The sequence below is a fragment of the Bufo bufo genome, chromosome 3, assembly GCF_905171765.1.
Source record: "Bufo bufo chromosome 3, aBufBuf1.1, whole genome shotgun sequence".
NCBI classification, from domain to species: domain Eukaryota; kingdom Metazoa; phylum Chordata; class Amphibia; order Anura; family Bufonidae; genus Bufo; species Bufo bufo.
The window spans coordinates 398,151,483-398,175,841 of NC_053391.1; the positions used below are offsets into that span (position 1 = coordinate 398,151,483).

The window sequence follows — 24,359 nt, forward strand, 5'->3', positions numbered from 1 at the left end:
CAAACGGTACCTCGATGATCGGGAGAGGTGCTAAGGGTCTGCGGAAAAGGTGCTGGGGGCTAGTTGTTTGGCAGATCAGGCAAGACTTGCAAAACTCGTCCACCTCTCTAAACACATTGGACCAGTAAAACCGTTGTAATATCCGGTCCTGTGTTTTCTGCATTCCCAGATGACCCCCGAGAACATGTTAGTGGGCTAACTCTAACACGAGTTTGCGATAAGCCTGGGGCACCACCAACTGTTCAATATATTCACCCCGCAGCTGGTTTACCCGATACAGCATATTCTGGTGAACCACAAAACGGGGAAACATCGACTCGGCCCCAGGTTGCTGTAACTCACCATCAATTACTATTACCACATTCTCCCAGGCTCGGGATATGGTTGGGTCCCGGAGTTGTGCTGTACCAAAATTTTCCAAGGAGAAGTTGAGGTCTGCCTACTCAGGACCCGGTGTCTTCCACATCTCCCACCATTACACTCAGCAGGGTTGTCTCTCCCTCTTCCACCGAAGTGGCGGTCACCCCTACTGCTGGCCCTTTGGCCTCAAGTTCCCAGGGTTCTGGCCTACCTTCTAAAAAAGGACAATCTCCTGGTTTTACCCCTGACTCACGGATATCAGTACCTCTCACAACCAGCCATAGGGCTGTGAAGCCCGGAAAGTCTCTCCCTATTATGAGTTTGTAGTGTAGATTTGTAGAAACTGCCACCTTGTGGATCCACCTGCTGGCTACCGTGGTTAATTACACCAGCACAGTGGGGTAGCCTTTTAAGTCTACATGGATGCACATCACCCCGAATTTCCACCCAGTATACTCAGTGGTCCGCACTAGGGTAGCCCTTATTAGGGTCACCGGGCTCCCTGAGTCCAACAGCGCCTTCACTTGAGTGCCTCCCACTTTTACCTGGCACAAGTGGTCTAGAGATTCCGCGGTACCTGTTGCACACAGTTTCCTGGCATATAGCAACTGACGGCAACCACAATTAGTGTTCATGGGCTCAACCCGATGAGGACAGTCAGACCTTTCATGGCGAAGCTCCTGACACTGCCAGCCGACTAACGGAGCCAGGCCCATAGTGGATACATCCCGGGTGGGTTTCATCGGGTCAAATTGCCGAGCCTGCGGTGGAGATTTCCGGGGTTTGATTGCCCCCCTCCCAAAAGAACCCCCTGTAGATTCTTAGTAGCCTCATAGCTTTCCACCATGTCCACCATCTCCAGGGCATTGCCAGGAGACACCTCACCCATCCAGTGCTGGAGAGGGGGTGGCAAAGCCCTCCAGAACATATCAGCTAATAGTCGATCCAGCATAGCCGTGGGACTCAGCACATCAGGCTGTAGCCACTTTTGCAAGAGGTGAAACAAGTCATAATACTGGGGTCTCGCGGGCTCAGCTGGGGTAAACCCCCACTGATGTTCCCGCTGGGCCCGGATCAACACATTCACCCCCAGTCTTGCCAGAATCTCACCCTTTACTTTCTGGTAGTCGGCCGCTTGACTGTCCGGCAAGTCAAAATACACCAGCTGAGAATCGGATGCCAGGAACGGAGCGACGATCTGAGCCCACTGGTCTCGGGTTAGTTTCTCCCTTGTGGCCACCTTCACGTACATCACCAGGTAGGTTTGGACATCATCTAAGGGTGTCATCTTGGGGATCGATGCACGGACCGCTTTCCAGACATCATGGATGCTTTGGGAAGTTCCTGCCGTCTGTATAGCCATCATGTGTTGTAACAGCAGCTGGTTTGTTTCTTGCTGCTACCTGTTAGCCTTCCGTTGTTGCAGGTTGGCTTCTCGTTGCTGCTGGTTAGCCTCCACAAGAGCCTTCAATATTGCCTCCATTTTGTCGAGGGTCACTGGTTGAAATTTAGCGGGTTTAATGCAAATACGACCGTGCCTAGAAAAAAATGAAAAACAACAATACTTCGGCGATCACGCCTGCCTCACTGTGCTTGCCCACATCCTCCACCAATTGTGGGGTTTCGCTCTGGTAGATAGGGTAAGCAAAAGCAGTACAGAGGCAAAAGACAAGTTCTTAACGCAAAACTTCAGTGTTTATTCACACTTGAGACAAATGCACAAAACAATGCATTACTTTGCAGTCTTGGTGTTTACTTGACACACAATGGAAAGTACAACTTGGTGTTACTTCACACAAATTAGAAAGTTCATATAAGACAAGTCACCTTGATGTCAGTTCTGCATCCAGCAGTCCACGGCAGGCTTTAGGGGGCCTGTTTCCTCGGCCCATGGGTCTCATCCCTCTAACCTGGCACCAAGCCTCAGATCCCAACACAGAGATCCTGCTGCTGAGCCCAGCTGCCTATTTAAGGACAGTCAGGTGCTGCCAAAATTCTGGACCGTCAATTAAAATCCAGTTCAGTATTTGACCCCACCTGGCTGCAAATCAGCCCAGCAGCACATGCTGGGATGAAAATGCCTGTTTTCCCAGACCCTCACTGTGTCACAGTATGTATTGATGTACGTAGTCATGTAGGTTTAACTAGAAATGACTGGGCCCTTATAGAAAATTTGTCAATGCCCCCTCCCCAGCTACTTCCTCCCAACCCCCTCCTCCCATGCAACACCCATTTCTGCAACCCCCACACTCACCTTACAATCCCCACCGACTTGGTCATAAAGAAAATATGAAAATAAAATCAGCAGATTTTTTTAAATTCTGCTGTCACAGCAATCTGTGAGTCGTGCTGCAATCCCATTCATTTCTATGGCTACACTGCTACACTATACAGCACCTATAGCCCCAAGATCGCCATGCAGCCCCAAAGAGAACTGTATTGTAGACTGCTAGATATCAACATTGTAGGATAGGGTTCAGCAATCTTTGGCACGCCAGCTGTTGTGAAACTACAACTCCCAGCATATACATTTACTCAGCTGTTCTTCTAACTCACAGAAATAAAAGGAAGATTCTGGTAGTTGTAGTTTCATTAGGTTTCAGAACAGCTGAAGTGCCAGAGGATACTGAATCCTGTTGTAGGCCATGAATACTGATCTCCATGTCTGAACTCCAGGTCGCCCACTAATCATCAGTAAAAGGAGTTACTTGCTCCTGAAAGTTATGAATCCCATATAACCCCATCTGTACATGGATGAATGGGAAGCAGAACTCCCAAAAATTCCATGGCCTCTTCAGTTTGATGATTGGCGGGGAAACTGGACCCCTACTTATAAAACATTTATGGCCTGAATCCCAGAAGAAATTAATATGCTGCACACTACAGAAATTACAGTGATATGTTACAGCACAGATAACACAGTGATAACTATCTGAGTATAGATAATGTACTAGATGTTACCTACAGTCCTATGTAATACCACAGATAACACAGTGGAGGGTCCTGCATGTGAATAATTAATAGTTGATCCTTCTGCATCGCCTGGCTGCTTTCCCTACCCTAAGCATGCAGACATGGACACCTGTTGGTGGAGGCCCCTGTATAAGAAGCTATGCCTGCTACAACAGTAGTTAAAACCCTGCCCTTAGTGCAAAGTGATGTCCATACAAAGCTCTGTATTTGACTATATTGTACATACATTTACTGGAGGTCATTTTGCATTTTTGCCCCAAAGTAGATTTGAAAGTGAAAAAAGAGGTAAAATGTGATAATTAGTCCTAATTTCTTCTGATTACGCATATGATATGCTAAATTATTCATCCTTATCTCATTTGTTCTTATTAAATGTGAGATCTTTCTAAGATAAGTCTTACAGGTAGCATATATTTGCATAGACATATGCATATGATTAGTTAAGAAACATTACTTATGGATTGGTATTCTTATGTAGACTCAATTCAATGAAAGTTAAGGCTTAAATAGAAGTTTCAACTTGGAGCCTTTTTATAATTTATCAGCATCTCCCTAGTATATAGTATACCACAAAGTGTTCTCTTTATGATCGGGCTGATTCAGCTAACAGAATAGGCAATATAATTTTCTGCCAGATCAGAAGAACGAAAAAATAGTGATGTCAACACGGCCAAACAGGGACACTAGTGGCCACATAACAGAGTGGTAAGGATGGCAACAGCATGAAAAGTCACAATAGCGACCTCGGAAGAGAGTGATGAGGGTATAACACTGACATAATGCTGTTAGTGTTATTCAATGCATTCTAGAACTCTAAGGGTTACATAGTATCATAAATCAATATAATGCTATGCAATCCTATCAGTGGCATGTAGGTGAGGATGGGAGCTCTCGCAGACACACTCTGAAAGTTCAACGCATTGAACTCACTTGTGTGAACCCAATCTGATGTAACTGGTGCTGCTCCTGCCGCCCCTACCATCCCCCCCGCCCTTCAGCCGTCATGTCAGCGAAGCGTCAGCTGAGAAGGTCCCTCTGGTTAGACCTCCTTGAGGATGGGTCGATGACGCATGTAGCCAGCAACCAATTGACTACAAAGTTTGTCTCGATAGTAGTTGAGTTTTTCATCCCTCTTAGAAGGTGTAAAAAAGGCCACATTTTTGGACCGGTAGCGAGGGTCTAAAATTGTGGAGAGCCAACAGTCATCCCTCTGCCAAACTGTGATAATGCGTCTGTCACTACGCAAGTATCTGGCCATTTGCACAAGGGACTCGGAGGGACTCCCTGCCTCCATCTCCAATGCATACTGCCGCTGTCTGTCAGGGTCATCTGTGTCATCTTTGTTGTGGCCCTCTAGCTCCTTTTTCTGATCCTCTCCTGGTGCTTGGGCATATATACCACCAAGTTCTGTATAGAATTCCTGGAGATTTATGTCCTCGTCCACCTCCTTCTCCTTTGCCAGTTCAGCCTCCACAGGGCTCAGGTGGTTGTGGGATGTAGGCACCACATCTTCTATACTCTTTCCAGCCAACTTTATCAGCATCTGCTCCAGAACATGAAGGAGTGGAATGACATCATTCATCCCGTAGTCCTTGCGACTAACAAATAAAGTGGCCTCCCCAGAGGGCCTGAAGAAACGGCAGGTGTCACTTATGAGCTGCCACAGTCTAACATTCAAGTTACACTGGGGAGTAGTCCTGTCTTTCTGCATCATCAAGAGATCGGTCACAGATTTCCTCTGCTCATAAAATCAGTCCAGCATGTGGAGTGGGAAGTTCCAACATATGGAAATGTTGCATATGAGGCAATGTAGGGAAACACTATTCTGCCTTTGCAGGTCAAAGAGGGGTTGAAGTACATGCACAGTTTCCTTGACATTTTCAGGACATCTTGCAGTTGGGTGGAAGACTTCAGGAACTGGGTAACAACCAGATTGAAGACGTGCGCCATATAGGGCACATGTGTCAGCCGTCCCTGACGCAGCACAGACAGAATGTTCTTCATGTTATCAGTGACCACGGTTCCTATCTCCAGTTGGTGAGGAGACATTCAGGATTCAATTTCTTGGTTGATGACGCGTAACAGTTCTTTACTGGTGTGACTCAGTGTGCCCAGGCTGACCAGGTGCAGAACCGCGTGACTATTCTGTGCTTTGCATAGGTGGTACGCTGGAGGACTAGTTTGAACTGTGCATACAGTGGAGGTGAAGGAGAACATTGGCACAGATATCCCGTGATTACAACACAGGGGTAGCATTGCCACCACCTGGTGAAGTTGCTGGTGTGCCTGGGCTGGAACCATATTTACCTGGTGGGCTGTAAAGGACATATACTGACCTTGACCATAGTAACAACTCCACACATCAGCTCTGGCATGAACTGTACCAGATGCTGACAGGCTGAAGGACTGGTCCACCATATGCTCAACATAAGTGTGGAAGGCTGGTGCAGCTTTTTTAGAGAATTAATGAGGGCTTGGGACTCAACATCTTGGCTGGGCTAAAGCCATCAGCTCTCTGAAAGGTGCAGAGTCAACAACATTGAAAGAGAGGGACTGTAGTACCAACAACTTGGCCAGGTGCACGTTCAGCTTCTGCACTGTTGGATGAGTGCAGGCCAACTGTTGTCTCTTTGTAATTGCCTCTGTGATCGATGTTGGTGAAACAGTTGATGAGGAGTAGGAGGAGGATCAGGAGCAATAGACAAACAGAAGGAACAACAGCTTCCTTCTGCTGAGGTTGAGGAGCCCTGGTCCGAGCTGCTGGGAGATGCAGTGGTTGCTGTGTCAGCCTGTACCACTACATTAGTACCACCATTTTCCCAGGCTACTTTATGGTGATGCAGGGCTTGGTGCCAACATTTACACCCTGAGAGTGCTTCACCTTCTGCCCACATATCCTGCATACCGCCACACTAACGTCTTCCAGCAACTTGATAAAAAAAATCCCCTCACCTCCGTGCTGACTACCTGCTACTGCCTTGATGAACCCGTGCACCACTAGATGTTTAATGACAGATAGGCTCCTGAGTAGCAGACGGTCTACTCTGGCAACATTTGGCTCCAGATCTCCCACAGTTTTCACCCTTCTGGCTCATCAGCACGCTGCCACCCTGCTGCTGTCTCACGTGCTTGCTGCCACCCTCAACCCTGATGATGCCGTCTCTTCACCCAGCTCCCACGTGCGATTGGCTACATCAACATCCACTACTGTCTGGTTATCACTTATGTTACCCTCCCCAGCCCCATGGCCATATCCCTGACCACTCTCAACACATGCTCCCATCTGACTGTCATCATTTATAGTTGCACACCTAAAGGATGATGCAGTGGACCTCTCCAAGTCTGTGCTAGCCTGTTGCTGTTGATTGTCCTCACTAAGCTAGTCCTCACTGAAAAGTAGAGCAGAGCCGACCGCATGCATTTTCTCCTGAGCAGATGGAGCAGCAAAAGAAAGAGACAGTTGCAGAACAGGTGAGAGCACCAAGGTTGTTCCTGTGCCATTCGTGTCTGACGTCACTTGAGATGATGTTGAAGATCAAGTCAACCATTCCAATACAGCTGGATTTTTGGTCAAAACACGGCCGCTGGATGATAGTCGCATCTCTGGGCTGTTTCTGCAGCTCCTACTACCAACAACCCTTCTTCTGCTGCTACTTGTGGCGGCTACAACACCATTTTTGCCAATGCCCATTCTTTTTGAGGGCCCAGGAAACTGTCTGTTGGCCATAGTGTAAAGTCAATAAATCAGTAATGTAACTATGCAGCAAAGTATAAATGGCTCAGCAAATGAACTAGATAAACGCGCTTATATATTAGACCGCCTGTTGACAGTGTGTCTGACGCACAGTAAGTCTATATATAACAGAACAGGTTAAGTCTTAATGGCATAGCAGGTGAACTAGATAAACGTGTCTATATACTGTATTAGACCGCCTGTTGAAAATGAGTCTGATGCACAGTAAATCTATGTATAACATAACAGATTAAAAGGCTTCTGTCAACCCACTAAAGTAATTTTTTATTTTTTGGCTACTTAAATTCCTTATACTGCGATATATCAATATATAATGCTCTTACTGATTTTCATTTTGTAGTTTCTTAAAAAAACTGACTTTTATCATATGTAAATTACCTCTCTACCAGCAAGTAGCTCGCTCGGCCGCTCCATCCTCAATGCGCCTGCGCCAATGACGTCACATCTACACCCGGCGCAGGTGCACTGAGGAAGGAGCGGCCGAGCGAGCGTCCTCCTATCAGTGCGCCTGCGCCGACTGAAGACCAGTACGGCGAAGGCGCGAGATTGGGCCAGCCAGAGGACGAGCGCATTCGCTGGCCCTGTCAATCAACATGAGGAGGGGGCGTCATTATGAAAGGAGGATGCGGCTGCTACCAGCAAGTAGCCGCCCTACTTGCTGGTAGAGAGGTAATTTACATATTATAAAAGTCCATTTTTTTAAGAAACTACAGAACGAAAATCAGTAAGAGCATTATATATTGATATATCCCAGTATAAGGAATTTAAGTAGCCAAAAAAAATAATATGACTTTAGTGGGGTGACAGAAGCCCTTTAAGTTTTAATGGCGCAACAGGTAAACAAGATGCACAAGGCATCAGCCTACACTGTCCCTGCAGTCTCCCTATGCTCTCCCTACAGTGTCTAAAAATTCTCCCTACTGTTTCTCTACACTGTCACTGCACTCTCTCCAACTAATATTCTACAATAAAAAACTTTTTGAAAGACTGTTGCTAGAGCTTGCCATGTCTCTCCCTATGATCAGTTCACAGTGAAATGGTAGAAACCGCATGGTATGATCCCCCACAGGGGATGGCTGTCTGCAGATTGGCTGCCTGCACAGCATTATGGGTGATCTCATGTTCCAGTGCTTCTTACTTTCACTTTGCAACATGTGTAGCCGCCATTTTAGAAAAAGAAACAATTTGTTACCAAAAAAGTGTGAAGAAATTGGGATTTGTGGCAAATCACATTTTTCCTGAAATTCAGATCTAAATCCACTTTGTTTTACTTTGAACCGCTCAACACTATTTATATACAATAATTTATATAAGTTTATAATTCACATTATTGGATAACTTCCATTAATAGTCCTATAAATAATATTTGTATATATCTTACATTCTGATTATGATTGAGTGGTACTTCATAAACCAATGTTCCCCAATCTGTGGCTCTCCATCTGTTGTAAAAGTACAACTCCCATCATGCTCTGACAGCCTGTGGCTATTATTTCTATCTCAGACCAAACGCTTTATTTACATCAGTACAGGTCAGTGCTTCTCTATGATTTCCTCCATAATCATGGGGCTGCTTCATATGTGCAGTAAATGGGAACTAATATCCATCCATCTGCTCTGGGAGAACTTCAAATCAGAAATTTAGCCTGCAGAGGAGAAAACTGTTCAAAGTGTAGGATGCAAGTCATATAATGTATGTCCTGAAATACAGATCTAGCAAGCACCAACATCAATGGGTTAAGGCGTTAACCCAACATTGTAACTTGATACCAATTTTAAGATTTAGAAGCTTTGCACATTGCTAACTAAGCCAGTACAGTAAGCTTGTGTGTGAACACACCAGGAATTACTTCATAAAAATATACATTTGCAAAGAACTATTCAAATGAAAAAAATTGTTAAAACCAGCATTTTATTTCAGCACAAACAATAGATTGACAATCATGTAACACTGAATATTTTCTCTTTCTCTGAATGCAGGAAGAAGATGCCATTCCATCATGTGACTGCAGGCTTGTTGTACAAAGGGAATAACTACTTGAGCCGATCACTTTCTACAGGAAGTGACAGTGAGCAGCTCGCTAACATCTCAGTGGAAGAACTAGATGGTAAGATTAGGAAAATAATTCTAGATTAACAAGTATCTTCTTACTTTGCATATCCACTGCATACAATAACTAAATGTATCACTTCACAAACTGAGATTTATGAGATAAGATGTAAGGGGATTTGTATTACTGTTAAATGGAAATATCTTACTTAAACCTGAGTTTTCAAAAAATAATAATTTGCATAATGACTGTGCTTCATCGTACATTCATAAATATGAAGGAGCAGGTCTTGATTGGGCTTCCCTAATGTCTTTTTCAACCTAATTAGTCCCCTCTTCAGCTGCATAGCTAGATGCATTTCTCTTACATGCAGTGGGCGTCTACCTTCTGTGCTATCTTCCAGCACTGTACAGCTCTCAGAGCTCGCAGAACATATATAGAGGGATAAATCACATTTACAAAAAAGCTGGAAACTCCTGTGAATTCAGAAGCAGTATAGAAGCAGTTCTTTTTATCAGGCTCAGGATCTCAGCTAGCTCTCTGTTGTCTTATTTGTCTTTGTTTCTAGGGAACTGTAAATTAGGTGGAAGTGAGACCCATAGTGGCCATGATTTTCAGCTTTTTTCAGGGGGATGCAGGGATATTTTTGAAATGAAATGATTTAGAAATTTTCTATTGACACCATTCTCTATAAAATGTAATGAAATTGTGTGAATCTATAGTGTGACTCTAAAAATAAGGCATAAATAATGGTTATTTTCCCAATAAGCTATGTAATCAGAAACTTACTAAAGTAGATAGATAGATAGATAGATAGATAGATAGATAGATAGATAGATAGATAGATATGTGATAGATACATAGTTTTCAGTTACATTGCAGAAGATCAAACTGTATTAAAGATTAGATGATTATAAAAGCAGTAACAAGGTTAACAAACTTTGGATCAGATAAGGAAAACAAATCGCATTGCTCTGTTTGTTTTGCTTGGAGCAGACAGTAGTTAACAGTTGTCAGCATCAGTGAACTGAAGGATGTGGCACCCAGATGCTCATTTATCTGATAAAGTTACATGAGGACAAGAACAATGTGCTTCACTGATAATACAGATATTTACTGTGTATATTTACAATGTTTTATTCTTAATTCAGTATTTTCTTTTCCGGCATTTAAATTATATTACATGCATTTGTGAAAAAACTAAATATGTGGCCTGATATATAGGTTTACCTTGTTACAAAGCTTTGCTTCTATATTTGGAAATTACATTTACAGCAATATCCTAATTTATAACTATTAGGACATATGAACCTGTATCATGACACACTGAGTCACCAGGTCAGGGTTGCCAACCGCCTAGAAATTCTTGGACAGTCCATAAAAATAGGCAACTTTTTTCCTGTGTCTTTGAAAAAAAAAAGATGTGTCTGATTTTTTGGAGGCTGTTGTTATTTGACTAGACTATTTTGGTGGTACAGTAGTTATTATTTTACATGTCACAGTAAATGCTGGTAACGAGTTCTTATCGGAATATTGAGCTATAGACATGTATTACTTATAATCTAATTCATTATGGTTTTCCAATTTGTCCGTTAAAAATGTTGCCTACATTTGATTTAAGGATAAGTTGTCCAGAAAAAAGAAACATTATGGTTGGCAACTCTGCACCAGGTTCCCGAGAGAAAGTTCATGTGGCTGTTATTGGGTCTCAGGAATAAGAGGGCCCTTTGCAGGTTCATCTTGTCTTCATTGTAATGAGTGTAGAGAATCTTAATGGGGATGTGGTGTCCTCAGAGGCTGTAATGTTATTAAAATGATATGAAGGCACCAAAGCTTCCTCCTGCTGATAGCTGGGACTTGAGATGTTAAGCAACTCTTTAAAGTAACCTTATTTATATCTTTAGTGTGAGCCCCAATCCTTTTGGTATTCCTTTCCGTATTCAGTTAAACATGCTTTTAACTGATTTGTGATAGACTGGGTCAGGTTCCTGCAGTCATTTAACCTGGCCTTTCGTCAAACCCTTAGTGCATTTCCCTTCTCATTTACTTATGGATTTATCCCCAAAATTAAGTATTTAATAAGAGAAACATTTTATTACATTAAACTGTCTTAATAACCAGATACTTTTTTGTGGTTTGGCGCACATGGTGGTTTAATGATTGTAAATCTTTTATTTAATGAAATACCAAAGTCATTTTTGCTATGTTTCTGTGACACCTATGGCTTTTTAGTAATCTTCTTTTGCAATTTGTTTGCAATTCAGTAGGGGGTGGTATAAAAGAAACTGAAGTAGCATTTCTAGACATGTTAAATATGCATCAAATTTAACAAAGAACATGTGATGTTTAATCAATTTGGTGCTTAGTACAACATCACAGACTCAAGCAAAACTTTCTTCACATATTAACCTCATGATACTGTATATTCAACTCATGTAATACATTGGAGTAGATTTACAAATGAAAATGTGCCAGAGTTATGGGTCAAATTGAGACAGATTTTATGATGTACATCTTTCTTATGAAGTGTCTTAGACACTATTTGTGTCTTTCTTGGCAAGTAGGTGTGGCTCAGTGAGAAAAGGTGTGTCTTGGTGGAAGGGGGTATGGCTTGAGTAGTAACAATAAGAGATGAGTGAAATTCTCTAACATTTAAATAGGCTACTTCACCAAATTTTACAAAAAAAAATTGATTTGTTATGAAGGACATCTCTTTGTAAATAGCAAGTGCTATGACAGGGAATGGTTATTGCGCCACCCCTGTCATTTAACTCCTCAGATGCTGCGTTCATCGCTGATTGCGGCATATGACATTCATATTAAAGCATTTTAGTGTTTGCTAATTAAAAAAAGATTTTTTTAATTTTTATCGCCATTTCAGGGAAAATCGATTTAATACCATGAAGCATGAAGAAATTTGGCTTCACGGCGAATTGAATTTTTCCTGAAATTCCGATCGAAGTCCACTTCATGAACTTTGATTCTCTCAACACCAGTGACAATGTGCTTCAAAATTGCACTATAATTTTGGCACAAAAAGTAAGCCAACTTTTATGGGGAATTCATTATGAGAGGATCTTTTGGGTTGACCATTTTAATTCGCATATGTGTTGACACAGGTTGCACAAAATGTATTCAATGGTGCACATTGTTTGATAAATTTGGTGCATCTTTAACACTTTTGTCTAGGAATACAACTCCATTTTTTTTTATACCACTCTCCTACTGGAGTGAGTTTTCGTTTTTTTTAAAAGGTTGCAGAGCTAAATTGGGAGTCAGAATTATTAGCATAGATAATCATGTCAACTTTTCCACTCACTTGGGAAAGTGGGAAAGTGGCAAATTGGCGATCTTTGCAATTTTTTATGTCAATAATTTGGCACAAAAGGAATGATAAATTGCTCCCTTAGAATCTATAGATGCAATAGATTTTTGTTCCATTATTAGCCACATTGATACATTTGGTGCATCTTGATTGTCTAATCTAAACTTACACCAACTAAATCTCAGACAGATTAGTAGCTCTGCCCCAATATGTACGTATCAGGAAGTTTTGGCATATCGAGAGTCATTGATGCCTAATTCATGAAAATTTTTTTTTTTTACAGTTCTATACTAATTCAGTTACAGTATAAAGCAGTTTTATTCATCACATTGATGTAATGAAGAATCCGGAAATATAGAAACATTCTCCATATTAACACTCAGCAAGTCTCAGAGACTGCTTCGGCTGTGGTTTCCTCTGGATAAACCAACTTCTTTTCATCTAATTAATACAAGGCAAACCATTTGATCTTCAGGTTTATCTGATGTGGTAATGGAAAGATATTTTTAGACTTTCTTACAATACATGTGCTTTGGAAGAGTAGCATGCATGATTTCACATTTAGAAATAATTGAATTTGAATAAATGTAACCAATTTTCTCAGCTAACATTCTCATCATATCATATTGTACCATATTTAATGGAGTACCTTTTTACGTGGATTGACCATTAAAATAAATACATTTATCGTTTGAGGTTATTCTTGTGTCAGTAATAAATCTGTCTTTCCTTTGTGTTCCTGCACCAAATTAAAGAAGCACTCCCACAAATTAAAGAAGCACTCCCACAAAAAAATTGTATTCCCTGATCTGTTAGAATGATGAAAACTGTAGAGAAGGTAATCTTCTTACCAGTGCCTGTATTTGTGAGAAACAATCTAAAAACAACCCATGGAAAAATGAGCCCACAACCTACCCATAAAATATAATGAAGCTTTATTATGTACACAAAATGGAATATAAATAGAATATAAAAATCCATTGACCACACTTACATATGGGTGAGTTTTGAATATTGGTACCAGCTTTTTCACTTCATGTCTGGACATAGTTACCGTACTTCCAATTTGGTTTGGACGCAGTTACGCTGCTTACAGGTCATTGTCCAGTGGATGTAGTTCAGCTATTATTTACTTCCGTATATTACCATATTCATCCCCATTTGTAATTATGTGGTCTCTTGATGGTGCTTTTTCTGCCACCTATTCTTGCATCATGTGATTTTTAACAAGAGTATTTTTATATTCTCTTTTGTTTACATAATAAAGCTTGATTGTATTTTATGGGTACGTCGTGGGCTCATTTTTCTATGTAGGCTGTTTGTGGATTTTGGAGCCGGTACCATGGTTACTATGTTAGACTTGGGTATTGTTCAAGCACTACATTATTGCATGCACACTTTTGATATAGATGTCATGAACCTCCCTTTTGATCTTCACCTGTGTCATGTGACCAATACTTTGACTCTCCAAATAAGACAGCATCTTATGTGTGTACAAAAAGTCAGTTTTTCTATGTATTCCTATGGAAGCCTCAATGTCAGCTCATAGGAATGAATAGAGAAGTTACTGACTTCCTGTTCTGTGTCAGTTGATCATAATCATAATCCTTGACATGTAGAGCAGAAAGGAGGATGAGGCAGCCCTCTAGCTCAGTATTGCAAAGTAATTTGTGCTGCCTTGTAATTAGGACAGGTTTTATGTATACTAATAGAATGGCTGCCATTTTATTTTTCCTAATTATTGCTCCCTACATAAAACAAACCATTATAACTAATGCAATGTATTTGGGCATATATTTAAAATATGGTAAAATTTAAGTAATTTAATTTTCTTAATTCCCAGAGAATCCCTTTAAGTATTGACCATAATACTTACTAGCCCCCACCCCCACCCCTGAGTGTTCAGAAGATCTGGGATAGGGCAGGTTAGGAGGAACATACCAGCCAGTTTGCCTCAGGGTCAGGGAGTGAAGCACCTCTGTAGAGAGTGGGTGCATGACTGTGCTAAGTTGAGGCAGTCGGTGAGTGCAGTTAGCTGAAGCTTACAGTTTGGTACACCTGATGAATGTGAACATGTTTGTGTACCATGGAGATGCAGCCTGTTGACATGTCTATATACGTACAGTGCACATTATATGGAAAGTAGCCATGGATTACATGAAATAGCACTGAACCCACTTTATCCCTGCCACTAAAAAGGTGGCTTTTGGGCAGAGTTGTTGTCACCGATTGATTGGGATGCAGCTTCATGACCAGAGTTTATCTTCAGAGGAGAAAGTAAGCTCCTTGCCACCAGTAGAGTCTTGGAGACCAAGTGGCCAGTTTCTTTAATAGAGACTATTGTAACTATTCAACCAATTGCCTCTAAAGAGACTATCGTAACCATAAAGTCAGTCTTGTGAGACTTGTAACCAGCAAGATTGTTGCTCCACATAAGATCAGTAAAAATTATGTTACAAGTTAGAATTGCATAAGAGTTATTCCTTCTGCCATCCTTGATTGAAGAGCCCAGGCACACCACACAGTGGCCAGAAAAATCCTGGGCAAGGTCCCATAACATTACAATGTGGGGATACCCTTTTAACAGAATTGTTCTGATATTTACAGTCTTGTGAAAAAATTAGGACACCCTTTGAAAGCATGTGGTTTTTTGTAACATTTTTAATAAATGGTTATTTCATCTCCGTTTCAACAATACAGAGAGATTAAAGTAATCCGACTAAACAAAGAAAACTGAAGAAAAGTCTTTTCAAGATCTTCTGTAAATGTCATTCTACAAAAATGCCTATTCTAACTGAGGAAAAAGATAGGACACCCTTGCCCCTAATAGCGAGTGTTACCTCCTTTGGCTGAAATAACTGCAGTGAGACGGTTCTTGTAGCCATCTACCAGTCTTCGACATCGGTCTGAGGAAATTTTACCCCACTCCTCAATGCAGAACTTTTTCAGCTGTGAGATGTTTGAGGGGTTTCTTGCACGTACAGCCCTTTTCAAGTCACCCCACAGCATCTCAATGGGATTCAAATCTGGACTTTGACTTGGCCATTCCAGGACTCTCCATTTCTTCTTTTTCAGCCAATCTTTGGTTGATTTACTAGTATGTTTTGGGTCATTGTCATGTTGCATGGTCCAGTTCCGCTTCAGCTTTAATTTTCTAACTGATGGTCTCACATGTTCTTCAAGCACCTTCTGATACACAGTAGAATTCATCGTGGATTCTATGATGGTGAGCTGACCAGGTCCTGCTGCAGCAAAGCAGCCCCAAACCATGACTCTTCCACCTCCATGCTTCACAGTTGGTATGAGGTTCTTTTCTTGGAATGCTGTGTTTGGTTTACGCCAAACATGTCCTCTGCTGTTGTGTCCAAATAATTCAATTTTGGACTCATCTGTCCAAAGAACATTATTCCAGAAGTCCTGGTCTTTGTCAACTTTATCGCTGGCAAATGTCAGTCTGGCCTCGATGTTTCTCTTGGAAAGCAAAGGTTTCCTCCTTGCACACCTCCCATGCAAGTTAAACTTGTACAGTCTCTTTCTGATTGTAGAGGCATGTACTTCTACATCAACAGTAGCCAGAGCCTGCTGTAGTTCTCGAGATGACACTTTAGGGTTTTTGGATACCTCTTTTAGCATCTTGCGGTCTGCTCTTGGGGTGAACTTGCTGGGGCGACCAGTCCTGGGCATGTTGGCAGTTGTTTTGAAAGCCCTCCACTTGTAGACTATCTTCCGGACAGTGGAATGGCTGATTTCAAAATCTTTTGAGATCTTTTTAAATCCCTTCCCAGACTCATAGGCTGCTACAATCTTTTTTCTGAAGTCCTCTGACAGCTCTTTTGCTCTCACCATGGTGCTCACTCTCACTTCAACAGTCAGGAGCACACCAAACTAAATGTCTGAGGTTTAAATAGGGCAAGCCTCATTCAACATGCAGAGTAACGATCTACTAATTATGTGCACCTGGTGTGATATACCTGTGTGAGATCTGAGCCAATTTAAGAGGGAATACATGTGAGGGTGTCCTATCTTTTTCCTCAGTTAGAATAGGCATTTTTGTAGAATGACATTTACAGAAGATCTTGAAAAGACTTTTCTTCAGTTTTCTTTGTTTAGTTGGATTACTTTAATCTCTCTGTATTGTTGAAACGGAGATGAAATAACCATTTATTAAAAATGTTACAAAAAACCACATGCTTTCAAAGGGTGTCCTAATTTTTTCACATGACTGTAAGATATAAGCTTAATTTCCATGTTTAAAAATGTGATTCAAAGCTTAGTTACGCTTTAAGTTAAGAAAGTTAGCTGAATTTTTAACAGCTTCTTATTGATCAATTTAATTAATCCACTCTCGCAGATGCTCCTAATACTTTTATTCCACTAGAGGTCTTTGAGGTGTGAATCTTTGATGGGTATTTTAATCTTTTATTGAATGTTTAAATGTTAAAGCACACAAGTATCCATTTATCTTTAAGCATAAACTCTTTGAGAGTTGCAGCAGTTCTACTTTGCCATAAAAGTTGAATTATATTCCTTATATTCTCTACTGGACTGGCTGAAAAGATAAATTACACCATAAAATACTATATCTTTGGTAGTTTGACCTATTTCCTGTAGACTGTGAAATATATATATTTTTCTTTCCAGAGAAGTAAAATTTGACTTTAAAAGTAAATGATAACATGATACAATATGATACATCTTTATTGATCCCAGGGAGAAATTTAATTGCTAGTACAGCAGCTCATACAACCAACTGTAGTACACATAATTACACAATATCACATATAATTATATACGATTACACAAGAACACAGATAACCTGTAGGAGGAATAGAAGCAATGCCCTTCTTTCCTAGCTTCTGTCTAATTCTATTTGTAGAAAGTGATTTATTTTATTTTAAAATTGACATGGGTACAAAGGATCTCCTGGATATATGTTGCATCACAGATGACTAAATTAGAGGAACTGTGTTGGCTGTTCACTAGCTGGTAAAGCAGATGGTTAACTTGTTTTGGTATAGTACACAGCTTTTTCAGCATTCTTTTCTCCACAACATTATCGAATTTCTCTAGAAGATGATGCACCACGCTCCCTCCTTCCTGATTAGCTTTTGCAGCCTATTCTCTTTATAGGCCCTTATGCTGGATCCTCATGTCAGACTCGCACCCCACTTTGATGCAGCCCACTATAACTGAGGTCACTGTTGTATTGGAATTTGCTCGTATAGTCAAAAGAGAAACAGTGATTGTACTGTTGTACTTGCACTTGTACTTTCCCCAGTGTACAAATTGTGGTCTATTGGTCAGGTAGTGTCACGGTCCCTATCGTGACAGAGGTGAGAAGATCGGATAGACTTGCTGCACGTGAGGCTATCTGACAGGTCTCTCTGTTTTCCTCTTTGTATGTTGTTGTTTGGCAGGATCTCACCTCTCCTCAGGTTCTGCTTGTTATCAGTGATGAGGCACTATTTAGATCCGCCTCACACTGCTGACCATGCGGAGTTGCTAGAGCTTGTTTGTCTTGGATCTCCTCCTTCTCCATTCATCTCAAAGCTAAGTACAAGTTGCCTGTTCTGTTTGTTTTTCTGTGGTGTGTTTTGGTTCTAGGCCTCAGGGAGACGCAGGTTTCTTCATCTAGGAAGGAACCAGCTGTCTCGTCTCCTGCCACCTATTCTAAGGCTCGTCAGTTTTAGCAGGGCATATCCGGCCAATGAGTATTTCCATCATCAGGATCTGCTCATACTGGCAGGAGTTAGTGAAAGGCCTAGAGATTACTAGGAGGTCACCTTCCCTCATCCTTAGCTTTTGAGGCCTAGACTGTTGTCAATTTTTTTTGTGTGTGTATTTGGTGTTTTCCCCTTCCCCATCGACAGGTAGTCACAATCCATGTTCTTAGTTGACGTGATATCCCAGATTTTATTAGTTTTCTGTCCAATAGCTCAGGGAAGATGCTGTTGAAAGTACTAGAGAAATCAAAGAAGGTGATTTTAACTGTGTTTTCCCTCTCCTCCATATAAGACAGCATCCTATGTAGCAGATATATTGCCCTGTCCTCAAGTCTGACCTGCTATTTATAGGAAAATTGGAGGGGGTCAATACATAGCCCAGTGTCGCCCTGTAAGATTCTCAAAATAAGTCTCTCAGACACCTTCAGGATGTGCAATGTAATGTGAAACCATTCTCTGGGCTCCCTTTCCTCCTTCCTGGCAGACCTGGCCACTAGTGTAGCTATGTGCCGCCACACAGACTGTGCCCTGCTTTCTTTCTGCCTTTAGTGTGTGCATGCTCCTTCCAGCGTTTAAATGGCCAGTACATGCACACTCTAATGTTCACCAGCCAAGGGCTGACCACCTTGGGGTACTTAAGGTGCCTTCCTCTGTGGGAACGTGACTGAGCAATAGGTTTTAATCTGCTAGTGTCCTGCAAAGGTGTGCTATTCTACAGGTGTCTGTCTGTGTACCGAATTTTGCCTTTTCCCAGATTTTACCCTTCTCTGCCTGACTTACCTCTGCTTGATCTCTGTTTTGACTCTGAGCTTGCTGCCCTGACATCATCCTGTTACTGACCACAGATTTGCTGACCACGGATTTGCCCAATCCCTCGGTGCTCTGCACCAGTGTCCCCCATGGGTCAGCAGTCACTTGAATAGAGACCTGGTGGTTTCCCTGTAGTAAAGTCCAGATTCCTGTACTGAGGTTAAAGAGTGAATATCAAGGGAGCCACTTGGATAATGCCTTTGGAGTGTCCCCAAACAAAATCTGTTCAAGTGACATCTGATCCACATCTGCTTCGTAAAAAAACATCCACCTTACATGCAAGAAAATTCCTACTTGGCCCCCAGATGAATTCCATGGATCAAATTTATTGCTTGTCTTTTTGTATTAATTCAATCCCATGTCATTTGCTAGGGTTTACTCACACTGCATTTACAGTGTATCTCTATTTTCGGATATAGTCCCCAAACGGATGCTTTAGACATAATTTGCCAGCGCTTGGTGGTGGATGGACCCTGGGAAACCCGGGGTCCTCCAGCCACAGCTCTCCCCCCTCCGTTCTCGTTGTAGGTGCGGATACCAGAGGGGGGACCTGGACCTACCAAACAATGGGGGCATATCCTAGCGATATGCCCCCATTGTATGTGATGGGAATACCCCTTTAATTCAGAAAAAAAAAAACTTTGGAAAAAAATGAATTTTTTCTTTTTATCGCCATATTTTGACCTCCATAGCTTTTTATAGTTATGTCTATGGAGGAATAATTTTTTGTGGGACGATCTGTATTGATTTTTTTGATCACTTTTTATTTCATTTTTATTTTGAGAAGGGGTGGTGAAGTGATGAAAAAATGGTGAATCGGCCAATTTGAATTTGTTTTTCCATTATGCCATTCGGGAATAATATTTTTATATTTTAATAGTGCAGTAGTAATCAGTCATGCCAATGCCCATGATGTATTGTTTTGTTTTTTTTTTTATTGAAAGGAGAGAGATTTTAGCTTTTATTTTTTTTAAGCTTGTCAAAAAACATTAGCCGCAGTCCTCTGCTGTTTAAAAATCTCTAAAGACCAAACATGTTTTGGCGGAGGTCTGGAAGGTGTTTCATTCAGAGAGTTCTTCCAGTCTGGGAAAAGTGCGTTTAGTCTAGCTTAGGTGTATGGGTGTTCTTCATGGAAGTGGTGTTTTCCAGTTATTAAAAGTTTTTTTCCCCCGGGAAATATATATTGATGACCCATCCTTAAGATGATATCAGATTGGCAGAGGTCTGACTCCTGGGAACCCCCGACGATCAGCAGGTTTCACTAGCTGCAGCAACCGAACTAGGCACTGGAACAACATAGCATGTAATGGACATGTCCTGTCTCTGCAGTGCTCATGAGAGTGCTTATTCAGACAGTAGCTGGAGGATCATTATGCAAAGTGTATTATAACTTTATAATAAAATCTGGGATATTCTAATCCATTTCAATTATTACATATTTGTGCAATTTAGCATAGAAGTGTTGTTTATGTAATTTCTTAACATTTAAGTGTATGATCACCAAAGGCAAGCTGGCTGTAAGATTTTTAAGGACACAATCATATTATGTTTCCATCATTCCAGAATGTGTAATACTGATTTATTAGGTGTTACATATCTAAGCAGACAAGAATATTTTACCATTGATTGCAATGACCTTTCAGTATTGCTCTTGCATAGTTAGTATTTTTACTGCAAAATCATATAAATATGTCATTAAAAACAGCCGACTAGATGCTGTGAGATAAGCCGCTTTCATTCATTCTTATGATTGCTGATAACATCTGTGAGCCTAAAAGACAAGTTAAATAGAATATTTTTGATTAAAAAAGTATAATTTAATGTAGCAGTGTAAGAGGCAGTTTATGAATGTGTCATATTTCAATTTTTTAAACGTAACCCTTCATTTTATAGTTGAATTTTAAGTACATCTTATCAAAATACTGAATACATAATGTACAGGGTGGGCCATTTATATGGATACACCTTAACAAAATGGGAATGGTTGGTGATATTAACTTCCTGTTTGTGGCACATTAGTATATGTGAGGGGGGAAACTTTTCAAGATGGGTGGTGACCATGGCGACCATTTTGAAGTCGGCCATTTTGAATCCAACTTTTGTTTTTTCAATAGGAAGAGGGTCATATGACACATCAAACTTATTGGGAATTTCACAAGAAAAACAATGGTGTGCTTGGTTTTAACGTAACCTTATTCTTTCATGAGTTATTTACAAGTTTCTGACCACTTATAAAATGTGTTCAATGTGCTGCCCATTGTGTTGGATTGTTAATGCAACCCTCTTCTCCCACTCTTCACACACTGATAGCAACACTGCATGAGAAATGCTAGCACAGGCTTCCAGAATCCGTAGTTTTTGGTGCTGCACATCTCGTATCTTCACAGCATAGACGATTGCCTTCAGATGATACGAGATGTGCAGCACCTGAAACTACGGATACTGGAAGCCTGTGCTAGCATTTCTCCTGCGGTGTTGCTATCAGTGTGTGAAGAGTGGGTAAAAGAGGATTGCATTGACAATCCAACACAATGGGCAGCACATTGAACACATTTTATAAGTGGTCAGAAACTTGTAAATAACTCATGAAAGAATAAAGTTACGTTAAAACCAAGCACACCATTGTTTTTCTTGTGAAATTCCCAATAAGTTTGATGTGTCACATGACCCTCTTCCTATTGAAAAAACAAAAGTTGGATTCAAAATGGCCGACTTCAAAATGGCCGCCATGGTCACCACCCATCTTGAAAAGTTTCCCCCCTCACATATACTAATGTGCCACAAACAGGAAGTTAATATCACCAACCATTCCCATTTTATTAAGGTGTATCCATATAAATGGCCCACCCTGTAGTTCCCATTTAAAGTAGAGATGTCGCGAACATAAAATTTTCCGTTCGCGAACGGCGAACGCGAACTTCCGCGAATGTTCGCGAACTGGCGAACCGGGCGAACCGCCATAGACTTCAATAGACAGGCGAATTTTAAAACCCACAGGGACTCTTTCTGGCCACAATAGTGATGGAAAAGTTGTTTCAAGGGGACTAACACCTGGACTGTGGCATGCCGGAGGGGGATCCATGGCAAAACTCCCATGGAAAATTACTTAGTTGACGCAGAGTGTGGTAAGTTGAATTCGCAATGCGATTAATATAACCTGTATTAATCGCATTGCGATTACAACTTAGATCTGAGTTCCTAATGGTTGTATTGCTAGAATTCACGAATATAACGAATATAGCACTATATTCTCAATCTTTGTTATATTCTAGCAATACAACCATTAGGAACCCAGTTTTAAGTTGAATTCGCAATGCGATTAATATAACCTGTATTAATCGCATTGCGATTACAACTTAGTCAATTTTGTGACACTGCAGCTTCAGAATGAATCTAGGATGGATGCTGTCCTTGCTTTTTGATAGGAGGTGGGAGGGTCTGGGAGGGAGGGTATGCTGATTGGCTGGAATATGTCTGCTGACTGTGAGGTACAGGGACAAAGTTTGCTCAATGATGATGTATAGGGGGCGGACCGAACATCGCATATGTTCGCCCGCCGCGGCGAACGCGAACAAGCTATGTTCGTCGGGAACTGTTCGCCGGCGAATAGTTCGGGAAATCTCTAATTTAAAGAGACATGGTATAGAGCAGGAGGAGCTGAGCAGATTGATATATAGTTTTGTGAAGATTCAGTATAACTTGTATATACATTTCAATGTCTGCTCAGTCTGTGCTTAGTAATCAGGTTAGCGATTCTATTAAGTTATTGACACACCTATCCTTGTATGTATGTGCTTATAAGGTAATTGGTCATTCACTAAGTAGGACCGCATGCATAGCTCCTAAATTCTGTAAGAGCAGGGATTTAAATGTGTAAAATACATATTATATACATTTTTCTGCAAAACTATGGGGGTCATTTACTATTCTGAAATACACCTAAATTAGGTGTATTTCCGTTGCAGATGACGGCACAACGCCAGGTCTTAAATTGTGGGCGTGGTGTGGGAGGGCAAGGGGACAGGCTTGCAGCCCCGTCTTATTCACCATTTTCTATGCCTGTTTTAGGTGTTGAAAATGGTCTAAATGGTCTAAAAGCTGTCTTAAATTTAGAACTGGTGCTGAATGCGCTGAAATTATGGAGAGACCTGCTCCTCTTATAAGGGCTCGTTCACACAAATGTTTTTTGCGTTCCGTATACAGGCCGTTTTTTGCGTTCCGTATACGATCCGTAAACTGAACCATTCATTTCAATGGTTCCTCAAAAAAAAAAGCAATGTACTCCGTATGCATTCCGTTTCCGTATTTCAGTTTTTCCATTCCGTTCAAAGATATGTAGAACATGTCCTATTATTGCTTGCAAATCACGTTCCGTGGCTCCATTCATCAATGGGTCCACAAAAAAAGGAACACATACGTTTTTGCGGAACCTTATATTGAAAATGTTATGCCCAGCCCAATTTTTTCTATGTAATTACTGTATAGTATATATTTCATACGGAAAAACGGAATGGAAAAACAGAACGGAACCGGAAACACTACTGATAAAAAAAAAAGGGAAAAACTGATCCGTTAAAAATGGCCCGCAAAACACTGAAAAAGCCATACAGTCGTGGGAACGAGCATTAACTTTGGTGGATCCATTACTAGCTATGGGCTTTTATTAAGACCAACGTGTAAAAAAAAGAGTCTTAATACATGTGCCCCTATGTGTCAATCTGCTTAGCAGCTCCTTCTCTATAGCATGGTCCCACAGATAGGGCTGCAAGCACAATTTGGCAGATTCTTTTAAAAGCAATATATTATCAGGACAAGTCTGCTAGGCTAATAGATCAAAAGATAAACATTTTTCAGCAGCTTAGGGTCCATTCACACATTCGTAGTATATTGCGGATCCGCAAATTGCGGATCTGCAATACACCAGGCTATCACCCCTATAGAGATGCCCATTCTTGTCCTCTATTGCGGACAAGAATAGGACATGTTCTATTTTTTTTCGGGAGCCACGGACCAGAGGTACGGAGCCGCGGATCGGAAATGCGGATGCGGACAGCTTAATGTGTGCTGTCCGCATCATTTCCATCCCCATTCAGAATGAATGGGTCTGCACCCATTCCGCAGAATTGTGGAACGCATGCGGACCCATTAAACGGACGTGTGAAAGGACCCTAAGAGTGAATACCGCAGAGACATAGTTTTATGTCTGTTGTATTCATGAGCTTATCATCTCTAGTGTTGCTCACGAATATTCGAATTGCGAATTTTAATCGCGAATATCGGCACTTCGAGAATTCGCGAATATTTAGAATATCGCTAAATATATTCGTAATCGCGAATATTAGATTTTTTTTAAAATACCAGTT

At 41.2% G+C, this 24,359-nt stretch overlaps 1 protein-coding gene across 1 annotated transcript in view; it reads left to right on the top strand.

Annotated features, from left to right (window-relative positions):
- Positions 1–9,074: 9,074 nt before the first annotated feature.
- CALN1 (calneuron 1) overlaps positions 9,075–24,359 on the top strand; it is a 489,140-nt gene continuing 473,855 nt past the window's right edge. The window contains exon 1 of the mRNA XM_040424816.1: positions 9,075–9,195. Within this exon, the coding sequence (XP_040280750.1) occupies positions 9,075–9,195 (121 nt within the window). The remainder of the gene's footprint in view (positions 9,196–24,359) is intronic.